This window comes from Amblyomma mixtum, chromosome 4 (genome assembly GCF_055824585.1).
Source record: "Amblyomma mixtum isolate Tamu chromosome 4, ASM5582458v1, whole genome shotgun sequence".
In the NCBI taxonomy this organism is placed as follows: domain Eukaryota; kingdom Metazoa; phylum Arthropoda; class Arachnida; order Ixodida; family Ixodidae; genus Amblyomma; species Amblyomma mixtum.
In genome coordinates this window covers 46,113,836-46,130,356 of record NC_143015.1, presented here as the reverse complement: position 1 = coordinate 46,130,356, position 16,521 = coordinate 46,113,836, and the positions used below count along the sequence as shown (strand labels likewise).

General features: G+C 47.0%; 1 protein-coding gene across 6 annotated transcripts in view; it reads right to left on the bottom strand.

Annotated features, from left to right (window-relative positions):
* Positions 1 to 257: 257 nt before the first annotated feature.
* Eip63F-1 (Ecdysone-induced protein 63F 1) overlaps positions 258 to 16,521 on the bottom strand; it is a 94,450-nt gene continuing 78,186 nt past the window's right edge. For all 6 annotated transcript variants that reach the window (XM_089586408.1, XM_089586407.1, XM_089586410.1 and 3 more), the window contains 4 exons: positions 5,418 to 5,561; positions 3,465 to 3,598; positions 2,966 to 3,077; positions 258 to 580 (listed from right to left, as the gene is read on the bottom strand). In XM_089586408.1, coding sequence (XP_089442534.1) covers positions 558 to 580; positions 2,966 to 3,077; positions 3,465 to 3,598; positions 5,418 to 5,561 — 413 coding nt within the window. In that variant the 3' untranslated portion in view covers positions 258 to 557. The remainder of the gene's footprint in view (positions 581 to 2,965; positions 3,078 to 3,464; positions 3,599 to 5,417; positions 5,562 to 16,521) is intronic.

The following is a 16,521-nucleotide window of genomic DNA, read 5'->3' as shown; positions in this document are numbered from 1 at the left end:
AGAATAAGTGGGGTGGATGAGTTTAGGAAGTTTGCGGGGATGAGGCAGTTGCTGCAGGCACACGAGAGAATTAATTAGGGAGATGTAGCAAAGGCCACTACCCTGCAGTGGGTGCCGTTAGTCTCATGACAAAGACGATTAGCTATTTCACAAGAGCGATCAAAATCCATTCCATAATCAATTCCTTTTTTTCGGCACATAGTATGTATCATGAACCAAAGAATAACAAACAAATGAGGACGAACACAACAAAGGAGTCATTAGAGCAAGAAGCTTTTTTTTTTTCTGTCGGACTTGTGGAGCAAGTTTTATTTGCTGCCAGGTACTGATTTACACAACATATTGCTTCGGTGGACACCGTTTCTATGTACATGCGCCATGGACGGAGCGGACGACCGGCCGAGCCAAACAGCAGGCAGGGTGGTGGAAGTGCGTGGTGCGTCGGTCGGGAGCCCGTGCCCTTATAGCGGGCGATGAGATAATCTCGATGGTGGAAGGCATACTCGTATAAGTTAAGGCTTTTATGGCAGGTGCTGAGGACACGAGACATCACACCGCTATAGGAGGATTGTGACGAACTCTGCAATAAAGGCAAACGGAAAGGATCATTGGTCGTTTGCAGGTAGAAGCGACCGTCTTTTGAAGTTCGTACTCTCATTGGGTTCTTGCGCTTATACGCGTTACTCAGGAGGGAGCAAGAATAGATCACATGTTCACATGCAGGCGCAATTAACAGCTGTTCCTTAGCGCAGTTTGCTGTGGCGGATAGCGTTCGGAGGCCACAATGAAAATTTGTTTCAGATAGCATGCCTCTCATGAGCAAACACATGACGGAAGCCAACAGTCGCCGAAACCGAGGAGATTAATAGCGTAGTTATTTAAAGATAATTGATTATAAAACAATAAAAAAGTTGGAGGCTTATCAAGGTTAAGCCCCAGTGGATGCGAAGCAGCCTTCGTTTTGCATTCTTATTATTAACGTCCTTAGCGTTTGGAGGCATCTTGACCGCATACACGCCCGGCGCAAAGACGGTGGCGCGGTTGCGGGCACAGAGACTGACGCGACGGCGGGCGCGCGCCGCCTCATCCCTGGCGTGACGTCACATATCACGTGATGCAGCGATGGTGGCGCCGCCGCCGCGTCGCGCGCGACGGCGCGAACCGGAGCGTGGAGGCCTCCGCCGGGCGACGTCCGACGGCGCGATATGAGGCCCCATCTGCAGCCTGTGTGACGTCATCACGTGACGTCACATAATGTGATCTCACTTCAAGGTCAATGGTGGCCACCGCCGGGCGTCGCGCGAAGGCCCGAAACCTACGTTAATATGCTTCGCATAAAAACAACCACATCCCTCCGGTGGCATTCGAAGCCACGACCTGTGAATTTCTCGTCTGGAGCACCCCTTGATTTAGGCGACTATTAGTTTGCATCATCTATGTCATAACGAGCCCCTCTTTTCCTTTCCCTTGTCTGCTCTCATGAGAAGATGTCATTTTCGTGGGTAATGCCATGCACTCGCACTCCGCGACAGGCTAGGGGAAGATTGGTTGAACACTTCAGGAAATGCTCATGCAAATTGCTTTGGGGAAAGATCGTTCGTTCCCTTGGCGCGCTCCGATGACCAGGAAAAGGTCTAAATGGCAGAATCGTTCGCATTTTGGTGGGAAGAAAAGACGCTCGCGTAATTAACCCACCTGCATCCCTAAACAAAATTCGGCGGAGACACTTCAGACTGCTTGTGTATGAGAGTGCAAAAACATAAAGTGATGAGTCATGAGAGGCTGCAGAATGACTATGAATCATGAATCAAGACTATGACTATAAGGCATGACTCTCCATACTTTGTACAAACTCTGTACACCTTACATTATATGTCACTTTTGAGGGGTTGATTCATGCTTTGCAGAAGTAAAGTGCTGAGTCATGCCTGGTGTATGACACACCCACACCCACACACACACACACACACACACACACACACACACACACACACCCGCACATGGCACACGTGAACATGACTCAGCACTTCAGAAGTAACGTAATGTAAGGTCTATAGAGTTCGTACAAAGTGTCCATATCGTGCCTCACAGTCATTCTGCAAAGTAGCATGATGCAGCACTTTAATGCTTTTACATTTTCACACCAAAGCAGTTTTAAATATCTTTGCCGAATTTTATAGCTTGACACCACCCAATGACCCTTTGAGCCAGTTCTACGCCTTCCTTTTCTAAAACCCAACGCAAGGTTAAGCCTGCTAATAAAACAGCACTGGGAACCAGACCAATCTGCTTCGCGCAAGCAGGCCCTGGAGTCCAAGTGTGGCGGAAACGCAATCCAATAGAAGACCGCAAGGGGGAGAAGGCCGAGTATGCAGGCAAGCGTAGAAGCGCCAAAACAGGCCTGTGAGACGCCCTACAGTGCAGCTGATTGTGAAAGGTCAAAATTGGTTTTGATTTTGTTGGTTTGGTTTATTGGGGTTTAATGTCCCGAAACAACTCAGGCTATGAGGGGCGCCGTAGTGAAGGGCTCCGGAAATTTCGACCACCAGGGGTTCCTTAACGTGCACTGACATCGCACAGCACACGGGCCTCTGGAATTTCGCCTTCATCGAAATTCAGCCGCCGCGGTCGGGATCGAACCCGCCTCATTCTGGTCAGCAGTGGAGCGCCGTAACCACTGAGCCACCGCGGCGGGAAAGGCCAAAATTGGCCTGCCACTAAAGACCCCTCGGCCACTAGTGGCAATGAGATTTCCGCGATTAATGCACTAAGCCAGTAATCTTAGGTCTACCAACTTTTTTGAAGAAGGACAAATAAATTTTTCTCTGAAAGGCTGCGACTAATCCTTTTAGGCTAAAATGAAAAATATATGCACGTTGATTGCGAGATCAAGGTTTCGTGTCTTAGTACTATTTAGGCGAGTTGTCTTAAATTTGAGTTCTCGCCATAATTTATTTCCACGCACCTTCGTAGTTTATCCTCCCGTCGTTGTCGATGTCCGTGGCGCGGATCATACTGTCCAGTTGCGTATCTGACATGGGCTCACCGATCATCTCCATGGCCAGCTTCAGCTCGTCCTGCATTGGGGGAGGATTTACCTTGAGTATTTTTCGCTTTTGACGAGGAGTTGCGTGGAGGGACCTAGGATGTTGTTACACAGCACAGAAAATTGACGGGTACAAGGATGGAACCAGGACTGCGATATCAAAAGACTCGCAGGAATAACTTGTTGACGTGTGATGCTGAAGTTCAGCAGAATCAGGGGTGTGCAGGGAATTGAAGAAGATGCAGGTGTGACCTGATTAAAGCGTGAGGACAACAGCGGGAGACTGGCATTATATAGAAACAGGGCGTTCTCGAGCTGTAGACCAGTGCAATCGTTGCTTTCTGGAAATGATGGCATGGGCTTTCATCTGCGGACGGCGTGTTGTGATAGCGGATACTGCTGACATCATTTCAGGTACCTTGGTGATATATCCGTTGGAGTCCTTGTCAAACACCCTGAACGCTGCCAGGAGGTCCTCCATGACGTCATCCTTGATGCTTGTCTGCGCAGCCATCCATGCTAGGAACTCATCTTCGCTGATTAGCCCGTCATCTGCAGACACGGAGATTCAAATGAACCCATAGTAACATTTTCCAATGAGTATATATCTGCTTCTTTAACGTGCACACGTCGCCCTTCCATTTTATTGTTATCATCATCATCATCAGCCTGACTACGCCCACGGCAGGGCAAAGGCCTGTCCCATATCTCTCCAATTAACCCTGTCCTGTGCCAGCTGCGGCCACCCTATCCCCGCAAACTTCTTAATCTTAATCTCATCCGTCCACCTAATTTCCCGCCATCCCCTGCTACGCTTGCCTTCTCTTGGAATCTTTTCTGTTACTCTTAAGGACAGTCGGTTATCTTGCCTTCGCATTACATGCCTTGCCCAAGCCCATTTCTTCCTCTTGATTTCGACTAGGATGTCATTAACCCGCGCTTGTTCCCTCACCCACTCTGCCCGCTTGCGGTCTCTTAACGTTACAGCTATCATTTTCCTTTCCATAGCCTGCTTCGGGGCTCTCAATTTAAGTTGAACACTTTTCGTTAGCCTTCAGGTTTCTGCCCCATAGGTCAGTATCGGTAAGATAGAGCTGTTTACTTTGCCCTTGAGGGACTGCAATGAGGGACTGTCAGGGATCATGAATGGCAAACTGCCAATCATGATCTGGAGAGAACCTGCTAAATGCGCTGCGCTCTATTCTTATTCTTCTAGTTAATTCGGTCTCGTGATCCCGATCTGCGGTCAGTACCTGCCATAAGTAAACGTATTCTCTTACCACTTCCAGCACCTCATTACGAATTGTAAACTGCTGTTGCCATCCCAGACTATTGAACATTACTTTGGTTTTCTGTATATTAACTTTTAAACAAAGAGTGCAGCTCTGCCTGTCTAACTCATTGATCATGATTTGCAGTTCATGTCTTGAGGGACTTAGCAAGGCTTTGTAATAAGCGAATCGCTCATTACCAAGGTATCCTCCATTAACTCTTATCCACAACAGTTATCTATCCAGTACTCTGAGTACCTTGTGTAAATAGGCGGTGAAAAACATGTGGGGATTCATGTTGCACCTCGCCCGCCGGATGCACCCTTCTCTCTCTCGTGGCCTACCGCGGCTCTTCCTCTGGCGGCCCCCACTCGGCGCAGCAGCGGAGGGAGCGGAGGGGAGGCGCCCGCGACTACGCGTCGTCACGTGGGCAGCCCTCCTTACCCACCCCTCTCGGTTTCGGCGGCCGCGCGGGCCGCGCGGACAGGACAGTCTGATGGAGAGTTGACAGCGAGCCTTGAGAGAAAGCGGACGCGACACCAGCGGCGACCCAGGTGACCCAAACTGCTCTGTGCCTGTCTCCTGTGCCTGTGTCCTGTGCCTGTTGCCTGCCGCTGCTGCCTGCGCGCGACCGAGGAAAGACATTGGGAGATCCCAATTAAAGGTTTTGCCTGCGGGCTTATTCTTCGGAGGTGCTGTTCTTCGCGGCCGCAGGTGTGGTCGAGCTAGCGGAGTGGCGTTGGCCCTGAGTTCAGGGTCCGAACCGTGCCAGTAATCCCACAAGCATTACAAGGACTGAGTAGGGTCCGCCATTCACCGCTGAATTCGCAAAATAGTGAGAGGAACGTGGCCATTGTGGTGAAATGTGTTAAGAATACGCTTACGAAGAATTCATCAGACGTCACTTAGCACGACATTCCTGGGGTGATAGAACGCCGCTTTGGTTACCTCTTCATGCGTTGTAGTACAGTATAAGCGTATAAACCGATTAAAAGCCCATATATTCGCGATGCCCGCTTCTGGAATGAGCGAGGTGCGGCTATTAGTATGTAATAATCGAAGTGGCGAAACAGTGCCAAGCAATTTGGGTGGGTCCTCACCTCTTCCGGACGCTTGCGCTATGAGGTTCTGTATCATGGTGTCGTTCAGCAGGATTCCCAGGTTGTCCAGCATGTGCTTGATCTCGGCGGCGTTTACCCGGCCGTCCTGGTTCTTGTCCAGCAGCACGAAGGCAGCTTTCAGCTCTGCGTAGAAAGAAAAAAAAGAAACACCATTAGATACATGCCCCATAATCCTCTGCAGTTGAGCTTGACGACAGCGTTCAATATAGCGTTTGTTGCGTTGGGAAATAAAAGGGCTATTGTTAAAAACTTGATGCTGTTGAAGATGTGCGCTGCTTAAAAATTGACAGGACAATATAAACGGGAGGGTGACGTACACTTACGAACCGTCCTCTCCTTTATGTTGTCCTGTCAATCTCAAGCTGCGCACATACTTTTGCACTGGCGTGATGTTACACTCCCTCGTTGTCCTGATTCATTTGTATACAGGCTGTTTCGTCCTGTATATACAGACTTTACACAGTGTTTAAAGATAGACTTTTTGTCAAGCCCCCGTAGACCCTTTTGCTGAAAAAGTTTTATTGGGGTTTAGCGTCCCAAAGCGACTCAGGCTATGAGGGACGCCGTAGCGAAGGGCTCCGGAAATTTCGACCACCTGGGGTTCTTTAACGTGCACTGACATCGAACAGTACATGGGCCTCTGGAATTTCGCCGTCATTGAAATTCAGCCGCCGCGACCGGGATCCAACCCGCGTCTTCGGGCCAGCAGCCGAGCGCCGTAACCACTGCGCCGACGCGGCGGCCTTTGCTGAAAAAAGTCACAACGTCCTACCACGAGGCGTTGGTAATGATTTCGCCGTACAACACACGCCCCCTCGTGTATCTCGTAAAATCACTGACTGCCCTGCTCATATGTGTACTACGATCACAGGATGAACATTAGTCACAGAGAAACTCGAAATGCAGTGGTATAGCTAGCGCGTCTTATAACCTGACCACTCACGATGAGCGGCGATGGCAGGCACGATTTTTTTTTGCGATGGCTGCTCATAAATTTTATGCAGTGAAATCTCTTCCGGGGCTTGATCTAAGCCACCAGATCAGCTTTTTTATCGCCGCTGCCACAGTTGCCAGCATAGAAGGTGCTGGAGGCGTCATGACGGCGCCAACATCATTTCATTCTTTTGCTAGGGCGGGGCTGATATGACAATTGGAGTACCATTGCATATTTATTTGTTCTGTTACAGCGCAGCTGTTTGTGGATTGAGCTTTGGTGGACATGATGTACCCGGAGATCGCGGGGCCCCCCCGCACAGGATGTTACTTCGAGTTGGAGCGATCACGTGACTGCCGTGTGCACGCAGCCAACGCCACCTGTCCGCTCCTCCTGGTAACTGTTGCAAGGACATTTTTTGACGGCGACGACTACGACGAAAGGAGGCTGCTAAGCGCGCTGCGCGGCAAGAAGCGCAGCTACTACAAGATCCGGTCTGGTGACGTCACTTTAGGTGCAGTAACGTCACTGTGGCGTCACATGTCTTCGTTAAGTGGTCTCACGACGTCGCTGTGACATCACATCATCTCGACAAATCAGCGAATGTTATGACACACGACGCCGATTTTTTTTTTTTTACTGCGATGGGGCTTCTAATGATCTCGTATTAATAGCAGTGTAAGGTTTCGGGTCGATGGGTAATCAATGGGAGCATTAACAGCGCAACAAACACACGGGAACGTGGGAATCAGGAGAGTATTCAAGTGCTAACTCCCACTTCCCGCTTTCAATTCGCGCACAGATTTTTTAAAGAAAAAGTTAAGTTGCTGGGCGAGTTGGTTCCGATATTCCATGACTACAGCGCAAAGAACGGGACAAGAAGAGACACAACACAGCGCTGTGTTGTGTCTCTGCCTGTGTCCTTCTTCTTGTCCCGTTCTTTGCGCTGTAGTCATGGAATTGAAGAAAAACATGGTGGAAAGGAAGAAGGGCGTTACAACTTTTACAGTTTCCTGTATTGAGTTTTGCCGTTGCGGTGTTAACACTTTAAGGCATTTGCTTCTTTCCAGAAAGTTTTTTTTAAATCTCTGCGTCCCAAATAAAAGCATTTAGTGGGAGTTGGCTCTCGTGTACTGTTGTTTTATCTGCCACGTGCCGGTGTGTTTGTTGCGCCATGAATGTTCACACTGGGCAAGATGACAAACAGGCGATTGTTATGGGTAAACAAAGAGCGCAGCGTGATATACATTGGTGTGCGTATCTAATGTCCTAGTGCAAGCCATTGAAATAAATCGCTTTATAGCGGCGCTCAATGGCGAATTGCAGAACACCGCAATCATAAGGTGAGTTTTCTTTTTGTGCTTATTCTCAATGGTTCAAGGACTATGGCCTTTTTTTTTCTAAGTATCAGTCCGCTTTGTTATCGTTACTATTACTATATTTTCGTTTAATTCACTCTATTTTGGGCAGTGTATTCCTCAATTTCATTGGTGCAAATTTGTTCGATTTCTTTTCTTGTATTTAAAAGAATTCATTGCACTGCTGCTCAACAATGCACAGATGTAAGGGCCTTGTCAGGCAGAGTATATCTGCCTTGTTAACAACATTGTTTCATGTATTGGTAGATAGTTGCAGTGCATCCAACGTATTCGCGACGTTAATTGAAAATTTTAATAAAGAGAGCGAGTTCGAGCGGATTTTGAATTAATGGAGTAAGCACAAAGTGCGACAGTGGTGATATAGATCACAGAATGTAATTACTTCATGAAAATTAGCAACACTTGCTCCAAATAACAAACACTGGTACCACCTTAGAATAAACAGATAATCAGTAACACAACTCTACGATCCCAGGAAAAGAACCTTTCTCCTAAGGAAACATGTTCGTCCCGCCGAGGACGCAGCAAAGCATAATGAAATACCGAAACTATTCACAAGATAAGAGAAATTAACCATGCGCACTTCTCATATAGAATATCATCGTATGAGGTATATTTATTTCTTCCTTTACATGGCGAACTATTACACAAAGAGGTGAAAACTGCGCGAACTGTGCACAAGATATTGCGGATGGAATCGGCTGCAATTAAAGATTTCAGACAGCTTCGCGGCGCGATCCTAAAGCCCCACACGGCCTACAAATGATTCCGCGTCCTCTGCCAGAGCGCACGTGATTGAACCAGGTGGAATAAACGGGTTAGGTGGGTGAGGAGTCCAGGCGAAGGATGAATCTTATCGATAATTTTACCGACACAGAGAGCGGAATAGGAAAAGCGGGCATTGGAGGCTACAAAGTGGAAGCTTTGCTATAGACGTTTCCACCGTTTACACTCAGTACTGAAAACACGCGCAATTAGGAGTGTCGTAAACGCGTGGCAAAGAATGTGCGTATAACTGTTCAGCGAGAAATATGGAAACGGCCAGGAAGTCTTCCATGCAAGGGTGTGGCGAACATGCAGGAGATTACTGGACGTGTACGAGTTTCCAAATGTGTATGCTATCAGTGATTACTCTAGACTTGTCCTTTTTCTTATGCTGAATGTTGTGCCTTTTAATTATATCCAATCTATATAAGCACGGCTTTTAAATTGCTGCATTTTACTCTTTCATATTATTTCTAGGCTACATTCTTTCTACATGAGGTTCAGTGATAAGCGCACTCCTTTTGCTGGACACACCACCTACCCGTTGCCAAAAACCGAGGTAACAACAGTTGTCTCGTCAGCCGCTCATGCAGCAGCTTTTTCTCCTTGCCCTTGCATTTGTTAGTGCAGAGAAAGAAATGCTGAATAAATTTATCATAAAGAGTAAGGGTGGAAGCACCAAGGTACGGAAATTAAATGCTGTGCAAAAAACAGAAGGGACTGAAATGAATATCCACGGAAAACCAAATGGCATCGGCACAATGTGTTCTTGCAGTGTAGGAAGCCACCAGGTATTATTCTTTTTTCACGAAAATTTTGCCCGAAAATTTTAATTCTGTTTGTTGCAGTGGCCGTTATTCTTCAAACGGCGCTCCTGATGTTACTTTTGACATCGTTGTAATCGATGCGACAATGATAGCAATAGCAGGAACCTAAACCTGAGAAAGCAGCACTACCTTGGGTGTTGGTACAGTGGAATGCTGTAAGAAAACACTGCCGCGCTTTACTTTTTCCAGCGTGATGGTGTTGCCAAGGTAAGCCCGAAGTATAAAATATATGCGTTAGTAGAATAGACGATTACGAGAATGTGCGGCCCAGAGTTCTTTGGTTACGCTGGTAGCGAAAATCTCTTCTGAATCTCTGTATAAAAATCTCGTGCATCGATGTCCCGAAATTAGGCAGTTAGCACACTGTCAGTACATATAAGGTGTTCGGGGACTGCATTACTCTCCTCCTCCTGGACGCTAAGAGTGATCCTACTGCTATGAGCAACATAATCCACGTCCAAAAACCCCCTCCCAAAAAATATCCCAAATTTTCCACCACCACCGTGTTCGGACGAACTGCTCAGAGCTTTCTGAAACACGAAAGCAGTAGACAAACCGAAGTTAGAGGTGATCACCTATAGCGAGCTGCCTAGCTCATGAGCGATGACACCTGCTGAAAACCACCGCGAGGTGGCTACGGGTGAAATCCGGTTTTCAAAGTATATCTTCGCAACAGCTACGATCAAAGGGCTCTGATGCGACCTGTGGTATTGTTACCCGAGTGTTCCTGAGATTAGGAGCACTGAACTGACACCTGCTGCCACAACTATAACTTCCCTTCGTTCTCCCGAGGAGAGTGCGTTATTTTAGCCAGGAATTAGTTATTTTTCTCCAAGATAGGTCATAATCGCCTGGAGGAGAAGCAGAAAACACGCTTTTAGGCGTTGAACCCAGAATACTCTGGTTTCTTTTTGGAGATATCGCCCTGAAATACGCCATCAGTAGCACTCATTTCACTCAGCGCCGCCGCGATGGCTCAGTGGTTATGGCGCTTGGCTGCTGACTCGAAAGACGAGGGTTCGATCCCGGCCGCGGCGGTCGAATTTCTATGGGGGCGAAATTCCAGAGGCCCGTGCGCTGTGCGATGTCAGTGCACGTTAAAGAACCCCAGGTGGTCGAAATTTCCGGAGCCCTTCACTACGGCGTCCCTCATAGCCTGAGTCGCTTTGGGACGTTAAACCGCAATAAACCAATAAACCATAATTTTACTGAGGGATGCAATAGTTCCAAGTACGAATAGTGATTCCTCACGGAGTAGACTTCCGCATTCCATACCGTGCTGATGCGTTGTTCTGTGTTGCAAGTTGGCAAAGAATGGTTGCATCGGCGCAGCTGTTATCGCCCGTGACTCATCGACGAAGGCCCAAAGGTACGAGGGCATTCACACGATAATTCATGAATAGCATGTGGCCTAATCTTGGCGTACTGCTTGCTTCAGGGCTTCGTAATTAACGGTTGCTACGTAGGGATGACATTGCGGGTCTGTCAGTAAGCATTTCGAAAGCCTTGACGACTCTTGAGTCAGCACTCTGTTCAATTCCAGCGTCACCTTTTTATGCATACCAAAGCTAAGTGTCACCTATGGATGTGCTGCGGAAATTGTAAGAATATCTCACTTACAGCGCTGCTCAGTGCAAGCATTAAGGCTTAATGCTGGATACAATTTCTTCATTAATTGTGTCACATTCATTCTCTTTCATATCAGAGTGATCAGATGTCCTTGTTTTATTCCTGCATAATAGCGCAAAAAACGTTAGAGGGTACTGCGGAAACCGCATTGGAGTAATGCGGGAGCAGTGACGTCTCCTCGCCGCCTCTAATTGCTCCTCTTTGCCTCTAGTAGCTCCTCTTTGTCTCTATGCAAATGTGACGTCGCGTCTGACAATTGAATCACATACTTTACCTTAAGCCACATTTCATGCACCTTACTCGATAATTAATCAGCATTTAATCCGCAGTCAATTCATTTCATTCACATTTATTTCACTTAATTCAGAATTTCAACACAATTAATTCACATTTAGTTTATTTAATTCACACTTAATTCTTTTGATTCGAAATTAATTCATTCAATTCACAATTATTTCACAATTGATTTACTCTAAATCACCTTCAATTCATTACCCAGTACACGGGCCTCTAGAACTTCGCCTCCATCGAAATTCAACGCCACGGCCGGGATCGAACCCGGCTCGGGTCAGTAGTCGAGCACTATACCACTGAGCGACCACGGCGGCCCATTTTAATTTAATACAAAACAGAATAACTTTAGCCGACAGACATGTTTCTTGTATCAGTTGCACTGTCTGACGTGATGACTATGCGAGTTTGAATAAAAAGAATTATACCACTGAAAACTTTGAAGAAAATACAAAAAGTTTAGCCTCCCCTGCGTCTTTCGGCAGGCTGAACTGTTTGCGGCTCCTCACGTATGAAAAGGCTCGTTCTTATGAGCTGCTTACAAAATGTAACTTTACTGCCACTCGGCTTTGCTCTAATTTGTGAGAGCTCCAGCCTGTTCTCGAAGGGATAGTTGCCACTTGCTTTTCAATGACCCTCGCCTCACAAAAGAACACGGCAAACGTGCAATAGGGATGTAAAGGTGCCTGTGGTTTGAATGTGCTAAGTGATAACCGTACCATCAAGCTTTAGACATTGTTAAGATAAAGGCGAAGCCCAAAACCACAGATACCATTGCAGAACAATCACCAACTACCTTTTTCAGATAGCAAAAGGGTAAGCACATGGATACTAGACCGTCCAAACGAAGCGCGAATATCACAAGCATCTAGGGCCTTCGCGGCCCGCTGTACACGTGCTCACATGTCCATCCAGGCAAGCAGCCAGGTTCCCGGGGCGTAGCTCAACAAGCCCACAATTGACGGGCGCTGATTGGCCTTTGCGTTTAAAGCCGGCAACGCAGCGACAGATAATGCGCATCCCCGCCGCTCATGCTCGCACTCTGTACCCGGGCCGTGGTCGGACAATCGCGTCGGTGGCGAGTGTTCCGTGCCTCTCTCTCCCACGCATGCCCGCTATTGTTTCGAGCGTCTGTAAGACCTGCGGCACGGAGATTAGATACGTGCGTGGCGCTGCGATAAAGGGGGCTACTTGCTCTAATCGGCGCGACCCGGTTGTAACCGCATTTGCCATGTGACTCAACCGCCTTTTAACGAGGGTCCTTGAACACAAAAGCACGTGCTCGTCGGCCTCCACTTGATGGGCCGCCGAAAAAGTGACTCGGTGACTTCCGGGGCAGTGTTTTCATCGGTTATAAGTAATTGTCCATTGGTGAAAAATAGCTGTGGCTCAACTCGGCTGAGCCAGGTTATACGGAGCGAAAGGCAATCGAACCAGCGGCCGGTGTCGACGTGGAGGGTTTAGCAGCATCCGCTGCCATATTTCCGTTTGAGATACTCTTGTTGCTTGCGCCGCTGCTTCTCCAGCCGTACCTTCCGCTCCTCATCATCTTCATCAACTAGACGAGCCTCTTTCGCGACCTATCTCCAGCCAACACTCGGCTTCTATCGTGACGCTCTCTGTCTTAGATATCGCTAGAAGCAGCCCGGCGCCTGCAATGCGCAGCCGAACGACTCGCCCTGGTGACTGGTTTACTAAGCAAGAGCGATTCGCGTGGTTAGTCCCGTGACACAACTGGCGAGTGCGATCGGTCGGAGCGGCGGTCGGCGCAGCGGCGGAACGAGCGGTAACAGCTGCGACAAGTCACATGGTATGACGTCACAGCCACACCTCCAGTGAGCCTCCAGTTAGAGGTCAAATCCAAGCGTCATTTGACTTTCAGTTTTGGATGCGAGAAGTGGAGCTTTTTTCATTCCAAAAATTGTAGATTTTAAGCTTTAACGTGCCAAAGTGACGTATGTGCTATGAAGGACGCCGTTGTGGAGGACGGGATGGATTTAGACAAAATGGGGCTCTTTAAAGTGCGCTGGCATTGCACAATCGTTTTTTAGTATCGCCTCCTTCTAAATACGGCTGCCGACGCCGGAATCGCACCGCGACGCTTTGATCAGCAGCTGAACGCAAAGGCATCACGATACGATTAATTAAAATAGCGATATATTTCCCCGCTACAGTGGCCTTTTTAAGCAGAATCCTCTGACCTTGCAAATTAAATGCAAGGAGAATGTTTCAGAATAACTTTCTACAAATGAAACTGGCTCGAGCGCTGTATAGAAAAGCAGGATAGCCTGTAATCTGTAAATGCAGGCTACGAAAAACTAGAGGCTAAGGAAAGACCCTAGGTCCAGCTAAATAGCAAATGCAAGGAAAGAAATACTAAAGGAGTCCTGAGGCACTTATCACTGTTTTGAAGTTTCTTTCGTCTCCGAGACTTTCCATTTCTTATGAACTGAGATCATCATGGGATCGTCCTGTGCGATCACGCAGCAGACTGCAGCACCTTTTTCACTGTAATCTGTGGAAAAAGCCGTTCAATAGGGCAGGCATTTATAGTGACGCTAAAGAAATTATAAAACATACCTGGTTAAAAAAAGCAGTGCGAAATTGAGGCAACATTAGTATTTTAGTCTGCTTTGCAGAATTGTTTGGTATGTTGTGAATAATAGGGATGGCCGGACGGATTAGGCAAAAATATTTGCCATGTGTCATTTTGCACGCCGTGTTCTGCTGAAGGAACAGATATGCCATGGAAGAGAACCATCAGTCAAGAACTCTTTCTATATTTTACTAATCATAATTTAGGGTCCGATTAGAAAAAAATGCACCAAGCTGCCGAGAAGTCCTAAATTTCCCTCGTTTATATCCTGCCGCATTTTACTACCACACACTTTTTCAATAACATCAGCAGGGGAATTTCTTGATCAACAATGCATGCCACCTGCAGTGCTTTGTGTGCCGACCCAAGTTTTCCACGATTCTGAGCACGCACCGACTGCTGGTTCCGCCAGCTGCTTAACTCAGCGCGATGCAGTCCTGCACTGAAGCAGTGCATAGACGCTGTTGTTATCGCACTGCTCTCTGCACGTGATAGAGGGGGCTGACTACGCGCAGCTGTTAAAACGCTGCCGGCGCGCACACAACAGAGTTCACTTTCCTTATCAGTTGCTTGCAATCGTTTCGTGTATTCGAGTAGCGAGACCTCTTCACAAGTTAGGAACGAAAAGAGTTTTTTGTCAAAAACAAAAGCTCGCAAACATAAACAAGCAAAGCATCTATTTGCACTGGTAAAGGACTTACCGATTGCACAGTATACGCTGGAAGATTATTAGACTTGATGCCGAAGTTGCAGGCTGTTCAACATTGCTGCCAGAAAGTCGTGTTGATGCAATTTTATCACCGAGTGTCCTTATACTTTTAAAATACAAATTAAATACTCTATTCATGCCTCGCTAAGACAGACTGAGACAACTGCTGAAAGCCGCAGCTTTTCTAGTTTTGTTTTGGAATTGAGGAACTTCTCTGTGAATTTTCCTTTCTTTATGTTTTTCTTCAATTACGTGCTACACCTGTACCTTACCGAAAGAGAGTACGAGCCGTGTGACCGACGGAAATTCACACAATCCCGCCCTCTCTCCCGTCCTAGAACGTAGGACGCATGCCAAGACGTCGAACTCACTTTTTGCCCAATCTATTTCGTTTAGAGTGCACCCTGGGACATAAATTTTCAAGCAAAGTATTTTTACTTACGAAATTAACATACTGGAGCTCAAGGATCAACTTAACTTCCTTGAAATCGTTTCATACGAAAAATCTCTATCCGTTTGTCCTCAAACATTTGGTGTCGTGGTTTGCACACGTGCTTCTCCCCAGTTGCAACATTTAAGCAGCCTGCAAACGTCTACAGGGTGATACAGGGGCACAAAATTGTGTGCTCAAAGCGGCAGTATGATTCTTGCATAGTTCCGAAATGGCCCATTCTGCTGTGTATATTTAAACGCGCCCACCGGCATTGGCTACTAAAAGGCTTATTCTGACTGGGGCCAAGCGCTACCAACGTAGGGCGCGCTTTTTTTCTTTGCAGAATTACGTATTCGCCTCTATGAGCCTGCAAAGCTGGAAAGAGCAGCAACAAAGCTCATGCTGAACCGGACAGTGCAGGTGATACCGATCGTTGCAGAATTAGAAACAGCCAAACGAGTAGCAGACATAAATAGGCCGTCGTCTGGCTCGTCTCTGTTAAACACAGACTTAAATTTCCTACGCCATTCGCAGTTTACTAGATAGGCCGCTAGGATGTAATGCTTTGGATCCTACCAAAATGCGAAAACGAATTGCGGATGGCTAATGTGTTCCATCGTTTCAAACATGAACGCGCTTTCGAACAACTGCGACAGAGCAAAACAGATTATTGCGCCCTTCCCATGTCATAAGTGACATTGGGGTTTGCCAGCTCAATTTTCGCGTGTGTTTGTTTCTAGTGCATAAGTGGAAAAAATTTTCTGCCACGTCTTGCGTGCAATATAAGCGAAAATTTCACGAAATTATCTGAATCTAGCCGGGACACAAAGGTAGCGAGCTTCGTAGAAGGAAAGCCCACTCTATGACCTTCGGTAAATAACAGCCGGAATATTAATACTTCCAATTAAAAAACACTATTTCTTCTTATATGTGCATGTAATTTCACTGAAAGGGTGCTCTTGTCAAGGTTAACATAAATGAAGTCCGCTCCTGCTGCTCGAGACATGAGTGTCCCTTGTGCAGAAAATACAAACTGGTTTCGTGCTACCTTATTGTGCAACATATAAACCTTGTCTTGTTGGCAGGAGTAACGTTTACTGATGGGCTTATGTGCTGAAAAAAGCGAACGAACTAAATTTTAGCAGAGGGCTATTCACAATTTCATAATCTCCGCGCTCGTATCCATTGTACGCATAACTCTCTTAAACATGACGCCAGAAGGCGACACCTAAATACCACCGAACAGACCAAAATTATTTGAAAAAAAAAAAAAAATCAGCGGCTTTACAAGTATTTATTTATTTATTTATGCATGTACCTACATTGCACCCTGAGGGCATTAAAGTAAAGGGGGGGGGGGGGGGGGGAAGGAGGGGTTACAAAAAGCGACATGTGATCATGCGAAACCGAGGTACAATTGTCAAGTAGAAAAAAGTAAAAGCATGGCAAATCGTCAAGGCAGGAGAGGAAAATACATGTAAAACCAGAAGATGCAGCAAAAATATGTGATTGGAAGGTAA